Source organism: Podarcis liolepis (assembly GCF_965112155.1).
Source record: "Podarcis liolepis genome assembly, chromosome: 2".
In the NCBI taxonomy this organism is placed as follows: domain Eukaryota; kingdom Metazoa; phylum Chordata; class Lepidosauria; order Squamata; family Lacertidae; genus Podarcis; species Podarcis liolepis.
In genome coordinates, this window is record NC_139555.1 from 20,556,913 (window position 1) to 20,573,128 (window position 16,216).

Here is a 16,216-nt window from a genome sequence, read left to right on the forward strand (position 1 = left end):
TGGTAAACCACACTGGGTGTAACCTTACCCACTTTGTTTTTCGGGAGGATAAAAAGGAAATTAGGTTGAGAAGGAGTAGGGAAGCCATGTTTGCCACCTTTAGGTCTTTTGTAGAAAAGGTGGGATGAATATAGTAAGGTAAAGGTAAGGTAAAAGACCCCTAGACGGTTAAGTCCAGTCAGTGACAGCTATGGGGTGTCATTCTAAAATGGCTGATCTGAAATATTCTCAAATTAATCCATGTGGTGCTCAAGATGACAAATTCTTTAAAAAAGTAAAGGAGCCCTGGATGGTTAGGTCCAGTCAAAAGTGACTAGAGGGTGTGGTGCTCATCTTGCTTCAGGCCGAGGGAGCCGGCGTTTGTCCACAGACAACTTTCCGGGTCATGTGGCCAGCATGACTAAACCACTTCTGGCACAATGGAACACAGAGATGGAAGCCAGAGCGCACGGAAATGCCGTTTACCTTCCCACTACAGTGGTACCTATTTATCTACTTGCATTGGTGTGCTTTCGAACTGCTAGGTTGGCAGGAGCTGGGACAGAGCAATGGGAGCTCACCCCGACGTGGGGATTCAAACCGCCGACCTTCCGATCAGCAAGTCCAAGAGGCTCAGTGGTTTAGACCACAGCGCCACCAGTGTATAGTGAGTCAATATTAATGGAATAACACTAGTCGAGCAGATGGACAAACTTTTATTAAAAAGTCATAATACAAAGTACGTATGCTGAGGTAAATAGATACAAGTTTTATAAACACATTCCCTTCCCAACATTGTCTCCAAGTTTTACCTTAACACTGTATGGGTAAAATGTCTTCCAAAGGACCAAATACTTGTAAGGTATTGTTAAAGTACAAAAATATTGCAAATGTATTGGGAACCTTTCCCTTTTACATATATTTTTCACTAGCGAAGCAGTTTATCACTGGTCAATTGCTAGGTGCCTTTAATCTCCATCGAGTCTTTCGGTCCTCGTATCGCCTTTATTGGTAAGTTTTCAAACCAATATTTTGCACAGAGCTGCTGTTCCCAAATACAACTCATTCACACATGCTCTCTCCCCCACCACAAAGGATTATCAATCCCAGGTAACCACACCCCCTAATATGTGACGAGTCAGTCAATGGAGGAAAGGCATTCGGGCTAAATGAAAGCACCAGAACTGGTAAAACATTTATTTATGGAGCCAATGGCTAGCTTGCCCTTTGCCTTTTCCTCATTTGGGAAAACAGGGTTGGAAACTACTGTTGCAGGAGTGAAGCTAAGCAACTTCAGCCACCCAGTTCTGTCTACAAGTTTTCTATGAACCAAGCACTGCGCATGCATGGACTTCTCAACTCCTGTCAGCCCCAGGCAGCACAGTCAGCGGTCAGGAATGATGGAAGCTGTAGCCCCAACAGCATATGGCAGGCCACAATTTCCCCCATATGTGTGCCTTTGTGGAAGGCAGCACAGCCTCCTCCTGGTGAGAGGCACATTTACAAGCTCCAGTTCATTTATAACACATTCTAGTGCAGCGGTTCTCAACTTGTGGGTCCCCAGATGTTGGACTACAACTCCCATCATCCCTGAGCTCTGGCCTTGCTAGCTAAGGGTGATGGGAGTTGTAGTCCAACAACATCTGGGGACCCACAGGTTGAGAAAGGCTGTTCGAGAGGGAGGAAGAGGATTCCCACCCTCCAGTGTATATATCTCATGTACACACACTTGACAGCTAAATGTGAATTGCATCTTTGCCGTCACATTTCTCTACGTAACAGCAGGGTGACATCTGACAGCATTGGCCTGATCATCCAATGCGTCCTCAAAATCTTATGGGAGGTTTAGGAAACAGATCTGGAGGGGAAGGCGAGTTAGCCACCTTTAACATCTCATACACTGTTGTTGTTTGCTCCATTTCAAGTTTGCAGAGCTCTGCTTGCTTACATTAGATTTTACTATATTGCCTAATTCTTAGAATTGCTCTAATTGTAGATCAAGCCTTAATTGTGATTCCTGGGTTGCGGAGAGTTGGACTAGATGATCCTCGGGGAGGGGGGGTCCCTCCCAATTCTACGATGCCACCTGCGTTAACATGACTAAGGCAGGCTGCTTGCCTGAGTGCAAAGGAAATATACTGGCATGTGGCACAAGAGAACACGACAAACCCCAGCTTTCTACTTTGAGGCCAAGGGAAGTGTCGGGGGGAGCCTTTCGCTTGCAAAATGTCAACAGCCTCTGTTCCGCAGAGCTGTTGGGCTACAGCAAAGGTGGGTGAAACTTTAGCCCTCTGAACTAAAACTCCCATCATTCCGGGACATTGGCTATGCTTGCTAGTGCTAATGGGTGTTGTAGTTAGCAACATCTGGAGGGACAAAGATTCCCCACTAGTAATTGCCTTAAGGCTTCAGGACAGGGGAGAGGCCCTAACTTGGTGCAGCAAGGAGATATTGCGACCCTCTTAGGCTCCAGTTTAAGGTCACTGGAGCTCTGGTGCCAGCACCCGAGGTCTCGGCATCAACGCAGCCCTAGAGCAGCTGGGATATGCAGAAAGGTGTTTCCCTGTTTTTCATCAACAATGTCTTACTTTGTTTGTCCCTAACAGGATGCTGTGGTAAGCAGCCTCTGGCTGGCACTGAACAGCTACAGTTTGTGACAGGACATGTCTGCAAGTAATACTGGTCTGTACTGTATTTTAAACATGAAAAAAGGGCATTTCACGTCACTTGCACGGTTGAATTTGCCTAAACAAAGGGTGGAGGGGGGAGAGAAACCTTTGGCCTTCCAGAGCTTCCTAAATTAGAAGCCACATCAGTCCCAGCAAGTATGGCCAATGACCAAGGCTAGTGGGGGGTGTAACATCTGGAGGGTCACACCTGGTCTAAACTATCATTAGACCAGGTGCTGTTGGGACTACAACTTCCGCCATCTCTAGCTAGCAGAAGCAATGCTCAGAGATTATGGAAATTGTCCAAAAACAGCTGGAGACCCAAGTTTGGGAAACCCTGATTGAGTGCACAACTGTGCCACGCAGCAGTTATTCCCTCTTAATATCACTACCCTGTCTATGCACTGACCTTGTTACATCAGCAAAATAATAAAATCCCTGATAGATTATGCATTTACAGACACCTTTGTCTACATGGTACCTTAACTTCAGCATCATTCATGTAGCACGCTATCCTAAGTAAGTTATTGCAGAGCTGTTCTTTGAACTCACGGATGGGTAAGAAAGGGCAAAGCAACGATGTATAAGAATGCTGGTTAATTCTGACTGCCACCTACTATAGATTCCCACCCACCCACCCACAAATGCTCAGAAGTTCTACAAAACCTCCTTACAGAATGAGGGTAGCCTAATTCTTTCAGCAGAAGGACGCTGTTGAGGTCAACCCACTGACAGCCATGTGCCAGAAGTGGCCAACACAGTCACTAGCCATATATCAGACACACCCTCCCCTTCTGCTGATTAGCAGAAAAACAGGGCGGGGAGGGAGAGACAGAGATCTTTTCAATAGCATTTTTCCTGATGGGAGTACTGGGCTAGGAGAGGAACATATCCTAGATCAGGACTTCTTCTTTTCCCTTGTAAAAAATCTCTTCTTCCTTTTGGGAGCCACCACTGCAAGAAATGGTGTGTTCCCTCTCAGAGCCTCTAGATCAACCGTTCTCAAACTGTGGGTCCCCAAATGTTGGACTACAACTCCCATCATCCCTAAGCTCTGGCCTGGCTAGCTAGGGATGATGGGACTTGTAGTCCAACAACATGTGAGGATTCACAGGTTGAGAACCACTACTCTAGATCTTCCTGCAATGGTACCTTAGCCAGAGGGAAAAGAGACACTTTTCGAAGGTAACCAAAATTTCCTGATCTTAACAGGCTGCTGCTACAACATGGCTTCCTGGGCAGGATCTGCTCTACAGGCTGGCCTCCCCTACTATAGAATTTCCCCTGGGAACATGTGACGTCATCTTGGTAGAGGCACTTTCTGAAGCAGGAGGTAATAATAAAGCCCAAGTTAAATATCAGCCGTTCAATGGCACTCAACTGGGCACTGCATGTTCACTGTTGGAAAGCTTATCTCTCCGTCCTGTACAATACTTTTGAATAAAAACCAAGGCACATAGGTAAAGAGATGAGACCGAGGTACTGCACATGGGGAAACAGACTTCAGCTTGATGCAGTAAATGGGGGAGCAGGATTCAAGAAACACTAATGCCTGGTATTCAACTGACAAAAATGAAGCATTTGCTGAGTGTCTGCCCAGCAGCAGTTTACAGTACCGTACTCTGATGAATAGGATAAGCATACAAGGAACTTTGGTCCATAAACCCTGAGCCAAAAGAACAGCACTTTAGCAAAATTGGGCTGTTCACACAGACAGGAGCACAGCAAAAGGTTCAACTCTGGCTTTTCCTCCCTTAAAATTAATAATAATAAAAATAATAGTAATACAAATTTGATAGCAACAGTGAAGGCTTACTCCCCACCCCCACCCCAGATTACTTAAACACACCATCAGTATTTTAAACTGTATACAGTAAATAGTTCAAGTAATGTTTATCACATCGGCAGGTTGCGTTAAGAGGGCTCCCTCCTGCACAGACTCACACCAGTGTACTCGGAGCCTGCACTAGTTAATCGCTGTATCACCAAGTCCAACCACTGGAGGAATGATACAGTTTAAAACAATTGGCATCATTTCAGAGGTGGAGAAGTTAGAACACCAGCACCTTCCAGCCTGGATAGGAGAACGAACACCCAAAATAAAGAGAACCGCAGGACTGATCAAGTACCCAGTCAAAGACCACTTCCCTGTTGTTGGAGCCAATGGTCACTCTGAGTTTGAAGTTCCCCCCTTCATTATTATTATTGGAAGGGCCTAAATTCACAGCTTCTATGTCAAATGTCACAGCTGATCCTGAAGTAACCGCAGGCAACTGGTTTGTCATCTCTTTTCCGTTTACAAAGACAGCACCTGGAACAGGTAAGGCAAGAAACATTAGCTTTCATGAGCTAGACATGAAAACCCAGTAACATCTGGACTGTGATCTGACTATTCTATCCCCCTTTGCAGCCTTGCAAACAACTTTATAAAGGTTATTAGGGAAGCTATTGTTTAGGGAATCTTTTAATGTTTGATGTATTACAGTATTTTAATATTTTTTTGGAAGCCACCCAGAGTGGCTGGGGAAGCCCAGCCAGATTGGGGGGGGTATAAATAATAACTTATTATTATATAGTATTATATTTTTAGGCCAGCAAGAAATCAGCATTAGTTAATCGGTCCAATTTTTATTATTTCTTTATTTAATTTTTTTTTAAGCTTTCCATTTTATACCAATTAAAACCAAAGAAGAAGCCAAATACAGATGCCAAATTATATATATTTTTGGCATCTGTATTTGGCTCCTGCAGCCAATCGGAGGCCACGCCTTGGTTTTTGAATGGTTTCGGGAGTAAAGCGGACTCCTGGGACAGATTAAGTTTGAGAACCAAGGTTCCACTGAATTTGTTCTCAAGAGCCCTACCCTTTACTCCACAATGCGTTGATTTCCTGAAGTAACTATAAATTTCCAGACTGCTAGCCATGCTAAGTCTCTTGGAGTCCTGCAGTACCCTAATGACGAATACATTTATTAAGGCATAAGCTTCTGTGGACACAGTCCTGCTTTGTCGCGATGCACAAAGTGAAATGTTAGTTGGCAGGTAAATAATGGGGGAAATTGTAAGGGGGGGTGTTTGAATGCCAATGAGATGCAAAAATGAAAGTCAGCGATAATTAAATGTGTGTTAAATAGGCACACTTTCTGCTGAGGCTATCAGCAACCAGGGACACCTCCTTCATCATGCTCCAGCTGAGAGCCACTGCTATGGATATAAAGCTAAGTTATACAGTGGTACCTCAGGTTACATACGCTTCAGGTTACAGACTCCGCTAACCCAGAAATAGTGCTTCAGGTTAAGAACTTTGCTTCAGGATGAGAACAGAAATCGTGCTCCGGTGGCGCGGCGGCAGCAGGAGGCCCCATTGGCTAAAGTGATGCTTCAGGTTAAAAACACCCGTTTCAGGTTAAGAACGGACCTCCGGAACGAATTAAGTACTTAACCTGAGGTACTACTGTAATGTATTTCAGGCATAGGCAAACTCGGCCCTCCAGATGTTTTGGGACTACAATTCCCATCATCCCTGACCACTGGTCCTGTTAGCTAGGGATGATGGGAGTTGTAGTCCCAAAACAGCTGGAGGGCCGAGTTTGCCTATGCCTTTTGTATTTGAATGAAGCTGCCTTGGGAGAAGGTTGTGCCCTTAAGAGAGACTTATAAATTTCCCGTTGCTGTTTGGAGGTCACCAGGTTGGGCGATAGCTCCCAGATTCTTGAAGCTTCACCTTCATAAGCAGGATATAAATTTTACGAAATAAAAATAAAACAAGTAACTTCTAAAAATAAAGAAATTCACAGTTCTAAGGTTTTATATAGTTCTGGAATTTGTAGACTATATTAGAGGACAGAAGAGGGCAAAATCTGGGATAAATCAGATTATTTTTCATTTTAAAAAAGTTGTGCAAGTGAATTCTTGGGCAACTCACCGTTGGTGCTCACGCAAACTGCTTTATCTCTCTGCAGGGAATCAGCGCCATTCTGCTGCGCCACACAAACACCTATACTGTCTTTTTTGTCCGGCTGACCGACTGTTTCAATTCTGAGGAGAAAGTTGGATGCATTTTGTGCTATTAATATAAATTGTATCAGTTTTTATCAATGACAATGCACCTTTCTTATGGTATCACCCACACCCTGAAAATTATGGCAACAATGTTGACGTTGACATTTGCCTCAGTTCAGCGGCAGTAAATTGGTAGAGGAAACTTTATTGCTGAATCTGTGGCTTGTTGGAACAGCTGCCTCTTTGTTAAAGTGGAGCAAACTAAAGCAAAAAAACAAAACCAAGTCATAAAATCTCTCTAGGTGAGGGTTTGCCCATTCATTCCCAGCACATGGAGCCACACTATGTGCAACTCATTCAGCACTGAAGTAAACTGGCAAAACTGCGACAGCTCAGGGTGTAAGCTGATCAAATGGATTCATGGGTCATGTACCATTTTGGATATAGGCACATCTAAGAATGTTGAACCATCACACAGATAAAGAGATGACATTCAAAGTGCTGAGGGATCACATTAGGAAAGAGACACAAATTATTATTACTTATTAATTAATTAAATTAAATTTTGTATACTGCCCTATTTTAAAAAAAAAAGATAAAGGACCCCTGGACGGTTAAGTCCAGTCAAAGGCGACTATGGGATTGTGGCACTCATCTCGCTTTCAGGCTGAGGGAGCCGGCATTTTTCCACAGACAGCTTTCTGGGTCATGTGGCCAGCATGACTAAACCACTTCTGATGCAATGGAACACCGTGACGGAAACCAGAGCGCACAGAAATGCCATTTACCTTCCCGCCGCAGCAGTACTTATTTATCTACTTACACTTTTGGCGCACTTTCGAACTGCTAGGTTGGCAGGAACTGGGGCAGTGCAATGGAAGCTCACCCTGTCATGGGGATTTGAATCGCTGACCTTCTGATCGGCAAGCCCAAGAGGCTCAGTGGTTTAGACAACAACGCCACCCGTATCCCATGAACCCTATATACTATATCCGCAGGTCTTAGGGTGGTTCTCAGGATAAAATGACGATATAAAAACACAAAATACATACTCAAAACAAAAACAACCCAATATTTGGCCACATCATGTTCCTAGACCCCCAGGCAAACAACCACAGGTGCTTTTTTAAATATTCTAGTATTCTTACAGTTTTAGACAGTTTCTTTTTTATTTTATGAAAAATGTTTTTCAAGTTTTAATTAGTCTAGTATTCATTCTGATTCAAGTTAAATAACCCATTTATCTTCCCATTTCATCAATGCGTCATACGCACAGCTATGTGAAAACAATGCATTATCCTTGTTCAGAGGGTTATTAATGGGGAAGACATCACTCTTTTTCCTCTTTCAAAAAAATCCCCACCATTCATGGAAGAATGTTATCTGCCTGACCAATGAGACAAAACACCTGCAGATTGGACCTATGCAAGAAGAGGAGCACATTTACAGCCCTGCTACTTGCCGGTTAAACATACCAGTGAAGTTGTAGACACTGGTCATAGTGGCAGACATAAAAGAAAACACACCAGTTTATTTTAGAGATGACGCAATTTCCTATAGCCAGCAATGCAAGCAAACTGGATATGGAACATGTGTTGAGAGATAAGTATCGCTTGAAATTTTCAGGAGGAAATTACATTTGTTTTGCTTGCTTTTTTTTTTTTAAAGAACAGGTTGGGTAATAATGAGATGCCTGTCAAGACATTTCGAGTACAGCTCAAATTTGGAGCCATATTGCACTGCGAATACTCCCACCAAGCCTTCCTGTCTCCCAAGAGCCAAAAATGTGCATTGCAAAATGGGGGGCAGCGTAGGGAAAACCTAAATCTCTTCCATCTGGAAGCAATCTAGCTCTCTTTGGAAAAGTAAACCCGAGAATTACAATCAGATTTTGTCAGCCAATGTTGTTGGTTTTTTTAAATGTTTTTTTTTTAAATACTATTTTAAACTTCTGCAACTATTTATAGCCATTGGCTCAGAGGTGCTTAAACCAGACAGCATTGTCTACTCTTGCAGAAGCTCTCTAGGATCTAACGCAGGCAGAGAAGAGTTTTTTCTAATTACCTGTTCCTTTTAACTGGAGATGCTGGGAGTTTCTGCATGTGAGGCATACGCTCTACGACTGACCTATGGTTTCTTCCCAAGTTGTGGGGAGGGGGAGGCAGGGAGCAACTATGGACCCAACAGCATTTCATTCAGTTCATTAACTACTCGCACACGGAACGCTACTGTGTTTGGGGAATGATGGCTCTAGAAACTGAGTTGACGTCAAAGAGCCGGCCGGCAATAAATCACACCATTCTAACTTAACCCTTTATTAGCAAAAACACAATCTTCACATTTCACCCTTGGCTGAGTGTCAAGCCAAATGAGCACAGCAGCTCATCTCATCCCCAGTAGGCCTTGCCCCATGATTCAGTTGCCGAGGCTGAAAGTCCCCACCTCCCCACAGCCATCTAAGTCACCTCCTCTCCAGGGCTTTCCCTCAAGCAATCAGAGACTGTGCCTACATGCTGTCGCTCCACCTGTTTCAGTCCTCTTCTGGTTCTGGGATACCAGCAGGGAGGGAAGCTTGTCAAAGCAAGAGTCGGAAACCCCTGTGTCTCACCATCCTGACCCAGCGCTGCCTCTTGGCCTCCCTCCTTCTAGTCTCCTGCTTCAGCAGCTGCCTCTGATTCTGGACTTCTCTCCGTCACTGATTCTCCCAGCTCACTAAGCCCTGTTACCTCTTCCTAGTCTTTCCCCTCTTCTCCCTCTGACCACTCGTTAATGTCCTACCCCCACCCCTGGGCTCTGAGCCTTCTTCCCTTGGTGGTTCCCCAGCTGACGCCTCCCACCATTCCTCTGAGTCCATGACAAGTAAACGCAGCAGTCCATGACGGAGGAACAGTGGGGGCTGTAAAATGACTGACACCACCCTGAAGAAAGACCTCTGTCAAAGCAGTGCCTGAGTCAAGAGACGCATCCGTAGAGGAATAATAAAAAAGAGTGAGCCTTGTGGGTGAAAGAGCTCTGAGGCAGCGTGTGGTTTGAAAACATTTCTGTCCCATTTTTCTGTTTAAAAAGCATCCAGGGAAGCTCGCGGCAGCAAAATGCATTTTAAAAACAGCCCTCTCCTACTCCCACTGAAAGGAAGGAACAGTACGCAGAGAGGGAAAACACAAAAATGAGGGGAAAGAAAATGAATCCATTAACGCCCTTAGGAAATGAAAAGGTTACTACAGTGGTACCTCGGGTTACAGACGCTTCAGGTTACATACGCTTCAGGTTACAGACTCCGCTAACCCAGAAATATTACCTCGGGTTAAGAACTTTGCTTCAGGATGAGAACAGAATTCGTGCTCCGGCGGCGCGGTGGCAGCAGGAGGCCCCATTAGCTAAAGTGGTGCTCCAGGTTAAGAACGGACCTCTGGAACGAATTAAGTTCTTAACCCGAGGTACCACTGTATTAAAAATTTAACTTGGAACAGTCTAAATCTGTGAGATGGGCATCCGCAAGAGAACACGAGCAAACCGACTCTTCTGCAGTGGCTCCACAACTTTGGAACTCCCTGCTACTAGAGCTGCGGGAGGCAGCTGCACTTCAGCCTTGTTGCAGTGCCTTAAAGACTCATTGGTTTTCACTGGCCTCCCCAGAGCAATTTTTTTGTCTCGCTCACTGGATGGAGGCAGGAATCTCGTTATGCTGTTGAAGTTCTGAGCCTGTTTTATTCTTGGCTTTAGTAGTAACTGGTATTTTATACCTACAGTGTTTAACGGTTGCTTCATTTTTAAGGTTATTAGGCCGAAGAATTGATGCTTTTGAATTATGGTGCTGGAGGAGACTCTTGAGAGTCCCATGGACTGCAAGAAGATCAAACCTCTCCATTCTGAAGGAAATCAGCCCTGAGTGCTCACTGGAAGGACAGATCCTGAAGCTGAGGCTCCAATACTTTGGCCACCTCATGAGAAGAGAAGACTCCCTGGAAAAGACCCTGATGTTGGGAAAGATGGAGGGCTCAAGGAGAAGGGGACGACAGAGGACGAGATGGTTGGATAGTGTTCTCGAAGCTACAAACATGAGTCTGACCAAACTGCGGGAGGCAGTGGAAGACAGGGGTGCCTGGTGTGCTCTGGTCCATGGGGTCACAAAGAGTCGGACATGACTAAACAACAATTATTTTAAAAACGAAAGAAAAACGACACCCCACCTTTCTCTGATCGTGGAACTCAAAGCAAAGCTATGCGGGGTTCTGAGATGATGGCCCATTCAGGCGCTGAACAGACCTAGACTAAGCTCAGCTCCAGCAAGGCGGCTGCATTATGTGCTCTCAGGGGGTGGGAATGTGGACACTCTGACGGAAAGCCAAGAGGGGAGGAGGGCAGCCACACCCAGGTTCGAGACCTGGGTGCAGCAGCCAAGTAGGTCCACTCCTGCGTCCCCTAGCTGGAGAAGGCAGGAGGATGCAATGTAGGGCCTCTGCCAATAGCTTACCAGGGCCATGTGGAGCTGGTTAGAGCGAGTGGGAAGCCTATTGAATGAGGCTTCCTAAAGCTAAGCATCTGTGTAATCAGAGACTAAGTCTCTTACCCTACTAATAGCAACTGGCTCCAGGGCAGTTCCACAGGGTCCCTTCCTTGGCCCAAACAGCATTGCCCTGGGGACAGGAGCAGTGCCAATATTTCTAACATCATTGTCCCAAATTAGAAAGTTTAAGTCTGAAAGCCAACGTTGCCTGAGCAGCCTCCTCCCGCTGAAGTCAGCCATCCACAGGTTCCGCTGAAGTCAGCCATCCACAGCATAGTGGGATCTATAATTAAGGGGGAGGTGGCAAATATTGGACACAAATGAACCAGCAACTGCAGCTGGAATCTTTGCAACGGCTCCAGCGGAACGAGCGAGCTCCTCTGCCAAGGGAGGAAATAATTAGATAAGGGATCACTCAGGACAATTTAGGGCACAGGGGGCTTCAAATATCTTTGAATTAAGACTGATGGGCGGGTGGGTATGGTCCATCTTGGAATCTAATGAAAGAAGGAGAAAAGCTGCACTGCAGATGCCCCATGTCTGCTCTGCCCCCAGTCTGCATCACTATTTAAGAGAAGCAGCAGTGTCAGGGATCTCTGAGGGTCAGCAGCGTGCAACCCCTTATCCACGCCAACCCTTGGCCAGTGTTCGAAATTAGCCAAGCGCCAGGCGCATTTTGCACCTAACTAGCGGCCCCTTGTGACCAAGTAAAGATGCTTGGGGATCAGGATGGCACCTTACCTCTCCACCATTTGGAGGTGCATGCCTGCGGATCCTTGGATCTTTACTGTTTTCACACACTAATACTGCATGCTGTAGAATTCTACCAGTTATATTTTATCTGCACAATCGGAATGAATTTCAGGAACCAAAATGCAGCCTGAGCAGGAGCTGTGAACAACGTTATATTTAATTGTTGTAGTGTGTCTTCACTGATCGCCAAATAATTGATGCTTTTGAATTATGGTGCTGGAGGAGACTCTTGAGAGTCCCACGGACTGCAAGAAGATCAAACCTATCCATTCTGAAGGAAATAAGCCCTGAGTGCTCACTGGAAGGACAGATCCTGAAGCTGAGGCTCCAATACTTTGGCCACCTCATGAGAAGAGAAGACTCCCCGGAAAAGACCCTGATGTTGGGAAAGATGGAGGGCACAAGGAGAAGGGGACGACAGAGGATGAGATGGTTGGATACTGTTCTCAAAGCTACCAGCATGAGTTTGACCAAACTGCGGGAGGCAGTGGAAGACAGAAGTGCCTGGCGTCCTCTGGTCCATGGGGTCACGAAGAGTCGGACACGACTAAACAACTAAACAACAACAGCGTGTCTTCACTTACCCCACCCTACTGCCCCACTTACAGTTGTGAAGAGTATTCTCACATTATGAATGATCCATGTCACCGTTAAGAAAAAGAGGTTGGAACAGGCCAGTATATATATGTGGACTGTCCCTGGATAAAGTTATTTTTCTTCTTTAAGTCCTCAGAGTTCTTAACCTAGCTCAAGGCTGTCATCTGATCTAGCCAGATGTTTAACTGAGAATCAATCAATCAGTCCATCATTTGGAAAAGAAAAGAAAAAGACTTTTAGAGCCATCTTGCCCCCCAAAAGCAACTAGACATTCCAATTTGGCAGCTGTAACCTTGGTTTAAGGAGACACATGGTGCCTAGATTATATATCTTGAGTTTCTAACACTGCCCTTGGTGCTACAGGTTTGCCCCTTTTGTGCTCAAGGAATGCTGGGTAAAATAAGGCAACAGTTAGGAATGCTGGGTAAAATCAGACAATGCGTCAAACTGAGTCAAGACAACAGGTGACCAGATCTCTCAAGGACATAGCTGTCAACTTACAGATTTGAAAATAAGGGACCAGCAGCCTCGAAAATAAGGGATCCGCAGCTAAAATAAGGGATTTTCTGAACACGGGTATGTTCAACTTCTGAGCCCCTCCAAGCCAAAGGCAGAAAGCCCAGCCAGCAGCCAAACAAAGCCTCAAGCGGTCATTCCCACAGCGCAGCAACCCGGCAAAGGGGATGCAGCAAGGAAAACCACCGTCACCTCTCCGCTGGGAAGCGCTGAGCAAAGACGAGTCCCCCGGCAACGCGGCCGATTTGATCGGCACAAGGCATGCAAGCTCCACCCCCAGTCATTCTTAAGACTCCTTATTGGGTGAGCAACGCTGCCAAGCAACACAGTTGGAGCCTCTCTCCTCCCTGGCCGGCAGGCAGGGAGGGAGAGGAGCTGCTTCCTTTGAAACCCGGGAAATTCAAGGGACATCATCAATAAGAGACAGCAGCGGGACACAGCGCTGGGATAAAGGACTTTCCCGCCAAACAAGGGACGGTTGACAGCTATGCTCAAGGAAGAAAGAAACAAATGCGAGCACACACACAAAATCCTGCTGGGGAAAACATGCTGTGGCACGTTAGCTAAGCAAAATGACTTACCGGAATGTCAATGTCTGACCGCAATAGTAGGTTGGAGCCCTGGAGTACAGCACCCCGCCCACTTGTGAATCATTTCGAAGCGCAATGTTTCTTCGGCTGCTTAAGCTGTAGCCTTCAAAGCCAGGCGTCCATTCTAACAAAGGAAGGGCAAACAGGAACTAGCACGCACGTGCGCATCACTTGGAGGTGCAAGATTGCTGTGCGATGCAACACAGCCTTCCCAGGATGTTGCTCACCACCTGGGAAAAGAGGGGCTGCAGCTCTCATGTTTAGAGAACGTTTGTCTGCACTCCAAAATGGGAAAACTGCATTATTTTGAAATTGGCGGGGGGGGGGGACTCCACACCAGCAGCGTTACAAAGATGACAAGTCTCTGTTCCTAAACACACCTACATCCGGACCCAAATCCGTCCACTCACAGAGAAGTCCCGCTGGAATCAATGCCTAAGGGCAGGATCCAACTGAGTCCTGTCGGGGGAAGTCCTCTGCAAGTCCTTGCATAAATTGGGCATCAAGATGGTAATTATATTAATAATGACCTGAAAGACCTATGTTGGCTCCCAGTACATTTCCAAGCACAATTCAAAGTGTTGGTGCTGACTTTTAAAGCCCTAAACAGCCTTGGCCAAGTATACCTAAAAGAGCATCTCCACCCCCATCGTTCAGCCCAGACACTGAGGTCCAGCTCCGATGGCCTTCTGGCGGTTCCCTCACTGCAAGAAGTCAGGTTACAGGGAACCAGGCAGAGGGCCTTCTCGGTAGTGGCACCCACCCTGTGGAACGCCCTCCCATCAGATGTCAAGGAAATAAACAACTATCTGACTTTTAGAAGACATCTGAAGGCAGCCCTATTTCGGGAAGTTTTTAATGTCTGGTGTTTTATTATGTTTCTGTATATGCTGGAAGCTGCCCAGAGTGGCTGGCGCAATCTAGTCAGATGGGCGGGATACATATAGTTAATAATAATAATAATAATAATAAATGCGAAGAATAATACCGTGGGGCACCAAGGTGGAACGACCAGTCTGAGAAACACTCCACGGGCTCCATTCTTGGCGGCCATCTCCTCGTGCACAAACCCTGAACTGGTAATCAACATTGGGATCAATATGGAGCACTATGAATTCTGTGTCCGAGCCGACATACACATCTTCAAAGTGGCTGGCCGTACTCTTACGATACTGAAGCCTGTAATCTTGTGGCACAAAGTCCTCATCGACCTGAAACAGAGCCCAGTTATTGGATACACACTGCCTTTAATCTTCCTCCAATTCAACTATCTTGCTAGCTCTCCAAAGTGCAACGTTGTCAAGGTAATATTGCAAAGCAGCAACACGTTATTTTTGCTGCCTCAGGGTCACATGGGTCAGGAAGTCCTGAAGAAACCTCTCCCAAGGGGAAGGAGGGCAACACAAGCTCTCATATCACAGCAGCGAAAGGAGAAAAATCTCAGCGGTAACTGCATTCTGCAGCAAATAAATAAATGAAAATTTGGGTGCCCAGAAAGTTCAATTGTGTGTTCTGAATAAAATAATGTACAGATAATTATGCAAACTGATGTTCGATTTGCAAAAGGGACTTAGCTTGCATGTTTCATTTGAACTCACTCTTTGTGATTTTTGTGGAAAGAAAAAGAAACAGGTATGCGGGCTCCAAGAACCAGTTTAGACAAGCATTCCACTGAACTTTAAACTATCTGATCCAACTGTTTTAATTGTATTTTGAGTCGGTTTAATTGCTATGCTTCTGAAAGGGCTGGTTTTTACTGTATGGTTTTTAATGATTTATTGAGGGCATTGTTTTATTGTGAAATTTAATTATGTTGTGTTTTTAAAACACAAAACAAAACAAGTAATTTATTTTATACTGCTTAGAAGCTATTTTGACATGCAAATGGCATAGAAGTAAATAAACAAACAACCTGTGAAGTTTCAGAAGGAAAAGGACGGAACAAAGGAGAATGGCAGTCAAGAATGGCAAGAAATCGCAAGGAAGGGAAAAGGAAGCCATGCAGACCACCAAAGTCTCCCTTGAACACTGGAGTTTCATTGACTGCAGCATAAATCCTGTCGGAGGCAAAGAAGACCAGGAAGCAGCTGGTGACATGATGGTCCTATTTTATTACTGCATTGACTATCCTTATGGAGTTGTGTTTTCTTTAACGGGTTGTTGAGGGTGGTTACTATTGTATTGCATTTGTATCCTGCTCCCCTATACAGCAATGTTATGTGTAATGTTCCTAACCTTGGCCTAAAGACGCAATAAAATAATAATAATAATAATAATAATAATAATAATAATAATAATAATCAATATGTGAACATTGTAGCTGTTTGCAATCATTAGCGAGATATCTGTCTTCACTCACTATGTAGGCTGGCTACTTCTTTTTTAAAAGCAAAAAGTTATAAAAAAATGCACTGCATATCTGTTTAGGGAACCATCTCAAAGTAGGTATTTGTAAGCCACACAATCATGGAGTTAAAAACTGCTACTTGTAATATGAATTCATGAGAAAGTCTTTAATTTGTGGAGAAGCTTCCTGAGTCTATGAAATATGGAGCAATGAAATATACTGTAATTTCAAAAGGGGAATAATTTGGGTCAATGCA

The 16,216-nt window shown here is 45.0% G+C and overlaps 1 protein-coding gene across 1 annotated transcript in view; it reads right to left on the reverse strand.

Moving 5' to 3' along the window:
- Positions 1–675: 675 nt before the first annotated feature.
- The window catches only part of CRLF3 (cytokine receptor like factor 3), a 31,794-nt gene continuing 16,253 nt past the window's right edge, over positions 676–16,216 (reverse strand). Inside the window, exons 5-8 of the mRNA XM_083490290.1 lie at positions 14,602–14,824; positions 13,605–13,737; positions 6,574–6,686; positions 676–4,959 (exon numbers count right to left, since the gene is read on the reverse strand). Of these exons, the coding sequence (XP_083346416.1) occupies positions 4,700–4,959; positions 6,574–6,686; positions 13,605–13,737; positions 14,602–14,824 (729 nt within the window). The 3' untranslated portion in view covers positions 676–4,699. The remainder of the gene's footprint in view (positions 4,960–6,573; positions 6,687–13,604; positions 13,738–14,601; positions 14,825–16,216) is intronic.